This window comes from Eublepharis macularius, chromosome 11 (assembly GCF_028583425.1).
Source record: "Eublepharis macularius isolate TG4126 chromosome 11, MPM_Emac_v1.0, whole genome shotgun sequence".
Taxonomy (NCBI): Eukaryota; Metazoa; Chordata; class Lepidosauria; order Squamata; family Eublepharidae; genus Eublepharis; species Eublepharis macularius.
The window spans coordinates 60,534,124-60,546,684 of record NC_072800.1 but is presented as its reverse complement, the minus strand read 5'-3'; the positions used below and the strand labels follow the sequence as shown (position 1 = coordinate 60,546,684).

The 12,561-nt window shown below is 40.6% G+C and overlaps 1 protein-coding gene across 4 annotated transcripts in view; it reads left to right on the top strand.

Annotated features, from left to right (window-relative positions):
- The window catches only part of DYNC1I1 (dynein cytoplasmic 1 intermediate chain 1), a 221,015-nt gene that overhangs the window by 116,698 nt on the left and 91,756 nt on the right, over positions 1-12,561 (top strand). For all 4 annotated transcript variants that reach the window (XM_054991386.1, XM_054991385.1, XM_054991384.1 and 1 more), the window contains 2 exons: positions 821-920; positions 2,482-2,607. In XM_054991386.1, coding sequence (XP_054847361.1) covers positions 821-920; positions 2,482-2,607 — 226 coding nt within the window. The remainder of the gene's footprint in view (positions 1-820; positions 921-2,481; positions 2,608-12,561) is intronic.

Here is a 12,561-nt window from a genome sequence, read left to right as displayed (position 1 = left end):
GCTGCTTCTTTGGGAGTGAGATTTGCAGTGGGAAGGGGAAATTGGTGGAAAATGCCAACATAGTCTGGATCTAACCCATATGGTTTCATTTCCTGGAGCAAGACAGAATAGTTTTCAGGTACATTTAAATCTTGTGTTTTTATAATTAAGCACCAGCTTAGATGTGGCTGGCACATTATTTACTAAAGGGACAACTAGAATAATTCATTTAGGTGAATGAACTGGGGGCAAATATAATTATGCAATCCCACCCAGAATCACTGTGAGAAACAGTCAAGCGTGAAATTATGTAGATGTTCCCAGTGTCTAGTGTCCCATGAAGTCTTCTGCAGCCTTGGATCAATTATACAGAGTGTTTTACATATGCAGATTTGCAATGTAAACAGGTTGAAGTTCAAGTCAGGAGCCATGTTTACATTCTGGGAAAACATTAATAAAGAGACTGTGCCATTTCAGAATAGTGGAACATCACGTTTGAATGTTCAGCATAAAAAAATATTGCGAGTAAAAAAAACCGCAAGGAGAAGCATTATCAGCCAGCCTTGCACTAGTTCCTTGCACTAGTTTTCTTCTTGCAAGGAAGTTATTGCAGGGAGCAATGTTCAGATGTATCACCCACTGCCTGCAATTCGAATACAATAGTCCATTCTTCCATCTTAGATGCAGTCTGTCTCCAGGGCACCAAGATAACATCAGCTAGATAAGGACCAGGCAGAGGAAATGCTCCTTAACCATTTTGATTGCAAATGATTGCTTTCTTTAAGATACCAAGTATATGTTTTGAATGTAACTAAATTATAATCTATTCAAATCCATTTAGAGATGTTCAAGCAGGGGCCAACTTGTCCTTTAACCGCCAGTTCTATGATGAACATTGGTCTAAACATCGGGTTGTCACTTGTATGGATTGGTCTCTTCAGGTAAGTTAGGAATGCAAACTTTGGGCATTTGGGTTATCATGTAAAAAATCTCTGTAGTTATTTCCACATGGGCAAGGAGGCATGGTCTAGCGCAAGATGTGATCCAGGTATTCAGTCACCCCAAGCAAAGTACAGCATCCCCTCCTGGACCTGTCCCACTGCCAGCCAAGTCAAAGACAGCAGAAGATGCCAGTAACCTCCCATGCTGCTGATACCTGGCAATGAGATGAGCCCTCCAGTGCATCGGCACCCTCCTCGTTGTGCCACCTGAAACAGTCACTTGAGCGGTTTGTGTTGAGAACCCCTCCATGGTCTTGTGTCTCTTGAACAACACCTCTACACCCCCACCCCGTACTGCATGGAAAAATTACTTCTGAAAGTGTAGTATATGCCATAGAAATTAACTGTTCACAAGAAAAATACATTAAAAGTCTCAATGGGCCTTCCATAGTAGCTCTGCAATTTTTGTCAATGCCCTAAGATTTAATAGTCAATGAGATCATGAATGATATATTATGGAACAGTTCCCACGTTACCGTGACCTGAGTCAAACTGCCTGGGTACTAATTGTACAAGTTGATTAAGGAAGATAATGCAGACTTTGAAGCACTATATTCATGGTGTACAACCTGAGCTGATTTTACAAAAAAGTTTTACATCCATGCGCTTTAATTGAATCCATTCTGCAACAGGTATGCGCTGGCATGTGGGTGGCCAGTAAGCCTATATGGATTTCCAGTGAAATGAGAAACAAGCCTGAGGAAACACTTATCTTAGGATATTTGCTTGTTCCAGGGGCTGGAAATTACATGGAATTCTTATCTGATAGCTTTTTAACAAGCAGCATTTACTATATTCCCGGGACAGCGAGATAAAGCCAAGTTGGAAGGCAACTGCCAAAATGTAATTGTTCACCCCCTCAGGCTTGCAAACCTATTTTGTCTCCATTGCTTTGTTCTGGGGTGGCCCTGTCTCACCTCCTTTCCCTCTGAACTCTTATCTGCTTTAGATGTACACCTTAACAACCCCCAGTGTGCATTACAATGAAGGGAATTCTTTGAACTCCGGCCTCTTTTTTCATGTACTGCAGAGTGCAGACAACAGTTTAGCAGGGCGAACAAACACATCAGAACGTGTTCTGACTTGTGATACTTCCCCTTGTGTGGTGTGTTGCTTGCCTAAGACTGTGTTTCCCACAATGTAAGAAACACAGTACAACTGGATCCTTCCAGGAATTTTTTTATGGTGGTGATGGCGGGGTGGGGGCGGTGGCACTGGGTAGTATTATGCTAATCAAGTAAATGGCCTGTAATATTACTGCCTCTGCTTTACAAATAGGAAAATTATGGCATTTTTTGCAACTGTTATTCTGTTGTTTCCCCCTGAAGATTAGCTTATGTTCAAAATGCTGTTGGGAGAAAAAAAATTTAGGGATGGGCCCGTTGGAACTGGTTTCCTTCTTGTTACACTCTTCCTTTTTGAAATTATTTACCCTCTCAGCACTCAACTATTTGTCCAGCCCTGAATATTCCAGTTTCGCTGCTGATTCTTTTCTTTTCAGTATCCTGAGCTGATGGTTGCTTCCTATAACAACAACGAAGATGCCCCACACGAACCAGACGGGGTAGCCTTGGTTTGGAACATGAAATTTAAGAAAACTACCCCTGAATATGTTTTTCATTGTCAGGTAAGAGATTGTGAGTGGTTCATTCCAAATCAGATATGCCAAAGACTTTTGTGCATCGCAACTGCCCAACATTTGGAAGAGGCTGGAGTTAAAAATAAGCCCTTTTGGAAGGTCTACTCGGAAGCCTGCTAATGTTTTTAGAATGCATACAATCCTCTAAAACAACAACATAGCCCAGTTGGAGACTGTGTGTCATTTTCTGTCTATTTTAAACAATCCTCAAGGGAGTTTGTTTATAAAAACCTCACACTTATGAAGTAAGTGTGGTGTACCACTTCCTTCTCCAGCTGGCAACATATGCTTTCCCACCCACGTAAATTTCCTTGTGTCCTCTTCTCCAAAGCTGCCTGTGTGCTGTTTAATATCGTTGCAGAGTGATGTTGCAGCTTTATACTACATCAGCACAAAGCACATTTGTGGATGCAGCATCTTTGCCAACTGCATAGCAGAAATCATGCCCATCACTGTTCTCACCAATTAATGCTTGATTAGCACTTGTACTGCAGAAGTCTCTTCAGCTTCACTCACTGCTCTGACGTGGACAACTAAAGTAAGAAATCACAAGGCACATAACTGAAATGAAGGCTGTGACTGGAGTAGTTCTTTCTTTTAAAAGATACGTTTGCTTCAGGAACAAGTGGTACGGTTCACACCTATTTACCAGGTCATGGCTGATGGAGGGATAAGTGATGGCTCATTAACAAGGCACATGTTTCCATGTAATCTTCCTCCCAATAGGAACATAGTTCCCTACAAACTTAGTGGGATTTTTAGGCTAGGCATAGATCTAGTGGCAGACCAGAATTACAGCCTAACTCTTGAATATATAGGCTAGAGCCCTTTCCTGCAGTGCATCTGCTCAAGTGGAGCACCATCCTATCTACTCTCAAAAGGCCACGCTTGTGAATATGTATACTGACCCATGCAGCCTGCCTATCTGCCATTGGAAGGAACTATGTTTGACTATAATAATAATATTATAATAATGTTTGATTTATATACCACCCTTCAGGACAACTTAACACCCACTCAGAGCAGTTTACAAAGTATGTTATTATTATCCCCTCAACAATCACCCTGTGAGGTGGGTGGGGCTGAGAGAGTTCTAGAAGAGCTGTGATTGATCCAAGGTCATCCACCTGGCTTCAAGTGGAGGAGTAGGGAATCAAACTTGGTTCTCCAGACTAGAGTCCTGCACTCTTAACCACTACACCAAACTGATTAACTCACAAACCTGCAATGTGATACATCAGTGTGAGGTGCCACTTGATCACTAGCTGATCCTTTGTAGATTTTTTAAAATATGGGTAGTGCAAATGTAGCATGAGATACATCCAAATCAAGGAATGATATTTTGTTCCTCCTTGTCTTGGAATGAAATATGAGACTGTTTTGAGACGCATCTGGCAGCATGTCCACATGGGGGCTTTCTTATGCTTTTTGTTGACATCGGGACCAAATGAACGTGCATAAAACAGTACCTGTTGGAAATGGTGCAACTTTAACTGAGGTTTTTATGTAATGGTAGCCCAGGTTGCATTACCATGTGGAAAAGGTTGGATGTGCATGGATTGTGCATAGGTGTCATATACCTAGTGATATTAATGGAGGCTAAATACAAGTGATTGCAGGCGCTGAACAATGCATGGGACAATAGTTAGTGTGAGTGATTCTCCCACCCCACCCCCACTTTCTGTAATGTTAAAATGAGGATTTGCACATCTGCCCTGTGGGGAGCTGCATGATATGACTGTGTTGTGAACACATGTACTTTCTCATGGGGGGGGGGAGACAAGACACCATTTCAGGTTTGATAAAGAAGAGCAGGACCACAAAAATGGAATGTTTTGTGCATAAAACACCAGCTTACAGAGATAGAATGCTCCTGTTCAGACAAGCTCTTGTAGTAACACTCTTCTTAGTAAAGAATTTTTTGCATTGATATTGATGATAAAAATTGGCTGAGAAACCCGTTTCATTTAAAGATTTACTTCTGTTGACACTATATTTGTGTAAGACTTGGACCGATATCTCTATATAAACTTTTGTAGTGGCCTATGTGCCTGCAATAATGAATATATGAACATAAAAAAGCTCTGTGGGATAGTCCAAAGGTCCATCGAGTTCTGCATCCTATTTTCCACAGTTCCACAGATGCCTTGGGAAATACACTGCAAACAACAGTGGCAACTCCCGTGTGAAACTGCTGATAAAGAAGGAAACCCTCACGGGAGAAAAGAAAATAATACAACTCTTGGTTCAGTTTAAAGCACAAATGCTAATAGTCACTTCTATTGTTTCATATAGAACCAACAGGATGATACACTAGCAAGGTACTGTTCCCTTCCAGTAACTGGCTTCAGAAGTATACTGCCTCTGAACATGGTGGTTCCATTTAGGACTCATGGCTAATAGCAGTTGTTGGGCTTGTCTGCCATGCTCTTGTCTAATCTCCTTTTAATAAAATGAGAAGTCTTGCAAAGCTGATGTCATTTCAGCTTGTCTTTGCTATTGTTGCAATGTATTCTAAATATTGAGACTAAAATAAGGAACATAATTTCAGATTGGGAACCGCATTTGGATCTGAGTCCAGTGGCACCTTAGTGAACAACAAGATTTTCAGGGTGTAAGCTTTCAAGAGTCAAAGCTCCCTTCTTCAAGGAGGAGTGGAGATCCCTGAGCCTTTCTATCCCAGACAGGAGGTGGGAGGGGTAAAGCAAAGAAGGGAGGCAGAATGTAAAGGTACAGTGTTGCTTGATTAGAGCAGAAATGAGCATCTGTAGTGGGATAAGAATCCTATGGCTCTATTCAGCCCTGGGAATTGAATAGACAATGCTGGACAATGATACTCCTCTCTCACAAACATTGGGTGGCAAACCTTTTCTTGCACAGAAACAGCCTCCTAATCTTCAAGAAGCTTCAAGGGCAGATTACAATGTGAGATTGCTGAACCTGAATTCATCCACAAGTTAAGAACAATGGACCCCCATGCCACCCCGGGGCTGAATAGAAAAGTAGGATTCTTATCTCACTATAGTTGCTAATTTCTGTTCTAAACAAGATGCATTGAATTGCTACATCCTGACTCTCTTTGTTGCTTCACCCCTCCCATCTCCTGATTCAATTATAAAGTTTTTGGGATCTCTACTCCTCCCTGTATCTGAAAAGGGAACTTTGGGCCAAGCTACAAGTGACGAATGACACTTGAACGGCAAGTGTATTTCTCCCTGTTCATTTGCCCTCCACTCAATCCACTTGCTGTTCAAGTGTAATTCGTCACTTGTAGCTTGGCCCTTTGACTCTCAAAAGCTTATACTCTGAAAATTTTGTTGGTTTCTAAGGTGCCACTAGATTCAAATCCTGATGAAATAAGGAAGAATTGCACAGAAAGAAAATCACTGCTGCAAGCACTGATTTTCATACATGCCGCAAGACTTAGCATTTTAATTATTGCTTCTGATAAGCATACACTAAAATTAAGAGATGTTTCGAAACCTGAACAACCTAAATCTGAGGATGAGCCAGATTTAAGAATGAGTTTAAGGGCTCATGGGCCATGGCTGCAGAAAATACTTTATGCCACAGTTTTAAAATATTCCCACAGATATTTTAACTGATGTTCTCTTGTGGATTTTTAGCTGGAAACATGTTTGAACGATGACAAATAGGATTGGTCGATATCAAGGGAGGGGGGAGGTGTCAGAGGGAATTTCTTATTCCTGGTTGGTTCATCATAAATTGTGTGATCAAAAAGACTTGATACTTTGGCTGGAAGAGTTTTTCTTCATCTTCTGAATAAAGGCTGAGTTCGCTCATTCAGATGGAAAAATATATTCAGAAAAAAAATAAAACTCAAACATTTCATCTTACCTCAGAGCCTGGAAGGCACACTATACTCAAGATTATCATGATGTCATTCTTGGGTTACTTAGTGGAAACCAACTGTGTTATTATTTAGTCTCATTTTATATATATTTTAAAATCTGCTAAGGAAATGGTCTCTAACCTTCATCCCAGACTCTGTTTATAGTGTTCTTTATCAAACATGCCTTTCCCAAAGACAATAGCAATCGGAGATAACCCTTCAGATAAATACAGACATTTTCATCACATCTGCTCTGGACAAACACAAAGAAGACCAGACCGAGGGCTGTGCCAGATGTGTGCTACTAGTTTTGTGTTTGCAGCTCCCAATTTATTTATTTTTTAAAAATTAGGCTTAATTTTCAGTTGTGCAGACCTGATTGAGATTGGGTCCACAGTGGGCAGGGAGGAGGATTTTAAACCTCCCACCCCCATGTTCTTCACTTTAAATAGCCCAGGGTGCCCTTATATTGGCAAGCATTCCTTGTTAGTGAACTAATAGTTAATCTTCATTTAACGTTGCTAGCCCCCCAGTGGGCACAGGGCATCCTGCACCCCTGGCTCGCATTTCCGCCACTTCAAAAATGGCCATTGAGCAGACAGCATGACATCACTTCCAGGGAGAACTTGGAAATGACATGAGCCCCATCTAGGAATCATTGGAAACCCTTGTTTTATCAGAGTTTCCAGAGATTCCTAGAAAGGTGTGACATCACTTCCAGGATTTTCTGGAAGTACTGTCATGCCACCTCTGTTGATGCCGCTTCCCACTTCCAAGGCTGTCAATCCTGTCTTCATTTAATGCTCCTCCCCTTTTTCTAATGGGTTGGGGTTTCAATATTACATTTTGGATGCTGTTTTCTACACGCTTTCTAGTTTCTGATAACTGGGATATAAATGATGGGCAGACATTGATAGCTTGAAAGCAATAGGCAACAATTCTGGTCATTGCATCAGGAAAGAGTCATTTGCTGGTGTTTTGGACTGGCTGTTCAAACTTTGCTGTATCATTATACAGCAGCTTTCTCTCTAAGGTCTTTAGCTATTGCTTCTCTTTTGCTTGCAAATCTATAAATGCAGGATGCTAACTATAGGGATCATATTTGACTACATTGTATTCTGCCCATTAGTTATATTGCAGAGCTACAGAACTTTGGTTCTGTTCCATTCATTCACAGATCATCACAAAATGAATTTAAGAAATGATGGGACTTAAGACTCCCGCACCCCTCGCTATATATACTTATATTTGAGTCATATTTCTGGAAAATTGGCTTGCCGCTGGAGACTACCTTTTGTTCAGTGAGCCCACCTTTATTTCTGACAGATGATTGCACTATTGCTGTGTCAGGCCTTTCGTTGCAGAGCCTGAGTCATACTTCTTTGCTTTTTAAAAAATGTGTGCATATCTATATTTTATTTTGTTCTCCATGTGCTTTTAAAGAGCCTAACATAGGACAGAATAAGTGATTTCCATTCTCCGAACATTCCCCACTTTAGAAAACTTTTTAAAAATTCAATGTAGTTTTATGGTAGTATATTGGATTGAATTTTGATGTAAAATTTTGTGAGCCCCAGCTGTGAGGAGATGAGAACAGCATGGATAAACACAATGATTATCCATATTGTAATGCACTGGCTGTTCTGAAGATTCCTTGTGAACAATACCCATGAGACATGGAAGACCCTGTCTCTTTCTTTAGTTTGAGTCTTACTCTTATTTTGGCAACTAGGCCAATATAGGCTAGTGCTGCATTACACAGAGGAAAACTGTGGCATTTTAGGACTGTGGATCAGGAAATGACTGCAGTTGGAGGGGCTGGTCTTCACATATTTACTACAATTTACTCATCAAGCTTTGGCTACAGCCTGTCACTTACCTATTTCTAACATTTGATTCCCTACTGACTTAACTCCCTGGTTTCTCACTATACAAAACACCAAGATCCAAACGTCAGGAATAGATGGCATTTGGTCTTGTAGGAGTTCTATGATTCAGTGAATTCTAGAAATGTTCATGCAGTGAATTGCAGTTTCACAGATGTGCTTGGTAGATTATATCCTATGCATAATGTTGTTGGGAGCTGCAGATTTGTCTCCTTTCTTCCTAAAGCAACTCTTTCTAGTCACCCTTACATGATAGTCTCCGTGTCATTGCTAAACTGTCAATTTTTATGTGGGATATGGCCTTCAGTTTTCTATTTTAATTTCAATAAAAGCAGCCCATGCTTGGAAAATATTGTGGCTTGGTTCTAGAAATCAGCCGCTTAACCGCACCATAGAATGTTTCATTCCCCTTTGCCTACCCCCAAGTTTTCTGTAGTGGCTTCCATACACTGTCATTAAATTATGTATTTGACCACCCCTCATTGCTTATTCTGGTGTGGTCTTTCCCTTTTCAACTGGGTGGATGGAATCAGAAATGCCTATCTTAGAATTAAACACACTGAAGTTAACTGAAAATCTGCATTTAGTGGCTGGCATTGGCTAGGATTACTTTCCCCCCTTGGTTTTCATTTCTCCTTTGCTGTTTTCTTTTCCTAAGTGAAAATATGTTGCCTCTGATATATACAGTGTTCCAGTGGCCTGGTTTCCACGACTGCCAGAATCCCAGTGTCTTAAGAGCATCTCTGATACACAGCTGCATTGACAACATGTTGAGTTTAGCCAAAAAAACCAATGTGTGCCAAATATAGGTTCTTTGAGACCTCATTTCTAACTACTGTCTCCCCATCATTTCTTTTGAAACTGACTTGCTTACTATACTCTGCAGTCTCCTTTGCTATCAGCCTTATATAAATACAGGATGGATTCCTGGAAGTGCATGTACCAAGATCTGTCATATTATACAAGAGTTTTACCTGGGCACCAAAAAATAACAAAGGTGACTGACTGATGGCTGTTCAGAGCAGGCACGTGTATATAATATATACAAACTCCTCTTCCTCCTTTTCAAACATATCATTCATTGTAGCACAGTATTTTCTGTTACTTGAAGAGGGGCTTCTAAACAGTCTAGCAGGAGATGTGAAGAAGGCATCATCACTTTCTTCTAGTTTTCTTTTTAGTTTAGTTTAGTTTAGTTTATTGTTATTATGATCCAGGATCAGAATTTGCATCAGCATATACAGTAGTATCTAACAAATACATTGATTACATGTCTAAGCATATCTAGAAAGCTGGGCAATATATTTAAATACATAAAATTGTTAGATATTGGTTAAAATTTCTTAAGGGAGTTATGGTAATCTATCTAGTTAAACTAATCAAGGTGCAGGATCTTACTACTTCAGCAGGGGTTTCATTACAACAAATTGCTAAGGACAGCAGAATAAAATTAACTATAAAAGTACATTAGTTTTAAGATTACCCATGTCTAAAAATTCAATACATCAATGTTTAAAATAGATAAAATAATTAAAATCTTAATTAAAATTTCTAGTAAAAGTAATAGTGTTCTGTCTGATTACACTAGCCGAAGCACAGAACCTTGTGACCTTAGCAGTAATTTCTTTACAGGAATCAGTTAAAAGGAGGGCAGAATAAGACTGACTTGATCTGCCTGGGTAGGCAGCAATAACTGGTAAGATATACTTGGTTCGGATCTCCTGATAGAATTTACAGTATAAAAGGACATGCTCTATTGTCTCTACCTGCCTGGATTGACAAGGGCATAGGCGATTTGCATAGGGAATATGAGCATATCTCCCCTCCAAGACAGCGGATGGAAGGGCGTTAAAACGTGCTAAGATGAAAGCTCTGCGGTGTTTTGGGAACTGCAATGAAAAGAGATAGCTAAGTGGGGTAAAATTTTGTTTTCTGTTCGTTACTGGCATGACATTTAAGGCCTGTGCTCTATCTACTTGGAGAGAAGTGTCCCATAGTCTCTGTTTGATAATCATTCTGGCTCTTTGGTGGCCAAGGTGCAACAGCGCTGTGCTGGAGAAGCCCAATAGTGACAGTTTGCGTTCTATTGTTGAGATCCAACTTGATTGGAAGCTGTCTAGGAAGATTAAAGGCGTTAATCCTGAGGGGGGAAATTTTATCTTGAGCCATAGACAGATGGCATGGAACCAGGCCCGGATTTCCAATGTTACTACCCAAGCTTCTAACCTGAGCAAGGCATTATGGATACATCTTGGCACTCCTAATAAGGATCTTAGAAATTTGGATTGGATTACTTCAAGCTTGGAGTGATCTTTGTACAGGGATACCTGAGCACCATACATAAGCTGAGGTATTGTCTTGCCTTGGAAAACCTTCAGGGCATGTGGGATGTAAGCACCTCCTTTTGTATGGAAAAATCTCAAAATGGCTGAGGCTGTTTTATGGGCAGATTCTGTGACCTGAGAGAGGTGTGCAGCCCATGAGCCTGAGTGTTGGAATGTGACTCCCAAATACCTGAATACCTTTACCTGCTCAATCTTATGTCCATCTATTTGCCACCTATGTAAGGTGGGTCTTTTGCCAAAGACAAGTATTTTGGTTTTGGTAAAATTTATAGTGAGATGTTCAGCGTTGCAATACGATGCAAGTGCTCGGAGAGCTCTTCTTAGCCCTACTTTGGTATATGACAGGATAACCGTGTCATCAGCATATAAAAGTGCAGAGGTGGGTCTGTTTGCAATGACTGGAGGGTGGAAATCCGGATTAGATAGGGACTGTGTCATAGAATTGATATAAAAATTGAACAATAAGGGAGCGAGTATGCAGCCTTGTTTCACACCCCTCTTAACTGGCACCCTATGAGATAAGTGCCCTTGTGGGTTGCATCTTACTGAGAGTTGGTTATCCTCATAAAGGGCCCTTATAAGGGCAGTTTTCTTTTTAAAAATTACCCATGTCTTAGAGGGCAGCCTGCGTCATCTTACTCTTTCTGAGCATGGTTTTCCATTAAAACTTCAATCTGTCTTCAGCAAATGGGCAGTCTTTCCTTTCTGTTTTCTAATACAGCATTGCGCATGCCTAAAACTATATCTTCCCCTCCACCCACCCACCCATAAAATGATGACTAATAACGCAAACAACCCCAGTTTTAAGAGGGGTAGTGAGTGTTAGAGTTGCACAAAGACTACAGTGAACAATCATCAAACCACCCAAAGCCAAGTTCAAGCTTTATCTACACAGAAATGAAAGCCTGTTACCAAAAAGAATGGTTTTAACTGTATTTAGCATCAGTCACTTGATTCCCTTGAGAACTGAAACTTCATATTTTGCTATTAGCTGAAGCATTAAGAAAATGCTTTCCTTGGCTGGAAAAGTTTAGGCACTTGCTGCTTTAAACTGTGGGGGCAGGGAAGTGGAAATTCAGCAATGTTATTTTACGTGCTGTAAAATCATGGCTTGTAATATATCTTTCCTTATAGCATGTAAAGTGTTTTTGAAAAAAATATACAGCTGACCTGGTTTAAATCAACCTTGCATTTCCTAGATTTAGTACAAAGCTGTTCGTTCTTGTTTTCATGATAACTTGAGCAACACAAATGTCATGGTCAAGCCATGGTTAGCTATCAAGACTTTGCTATGAGCTCACATGCTCCCTCCCTCTTCTCTCTTTACCTCTTGCATATTCTTGGATTCCCTTCCTCACCTCCTAGTTCATGCAAATCTTAATTTACTATGGCATTTAATTTGGGCAAACAATGATTTTTGAAAACTACGGGGTTGGATCCTGTGATCTGTCAGTGGCAGGCAACTTCCAGACTTTTGCTCCCCCCATGCCCAGCAGTCATTTCCAACTCCAGGGAAGTTTATTCCCAGGTTCATGGAATGTGTTTGGAGTAATAGCTGCAGTGGGGAAGGGATGGCATTGCTTCCTCATGTCTTTTGCATGAATGGAGCTCTGCTTGGAGCAAGGGGAAGGCTAGGAAGATTTGGGATCCTTGCATGGAACCTTACACAGTCCTTCTGTTGAATCCAACCCATGATATCTTGCACAGTTTCAGTTCTTTTGGGGAGTCAGTTTGCAGAAATCACAGTTTGTCCAATTCAGTTGTCATAGCAAACTATGATTTGTGGAAACCTGGAAGTGTGAGAGAGAATCAGTATATGGAAGGGAAGCAGGAAGGGCAGGAAGACATGGCACTGTCT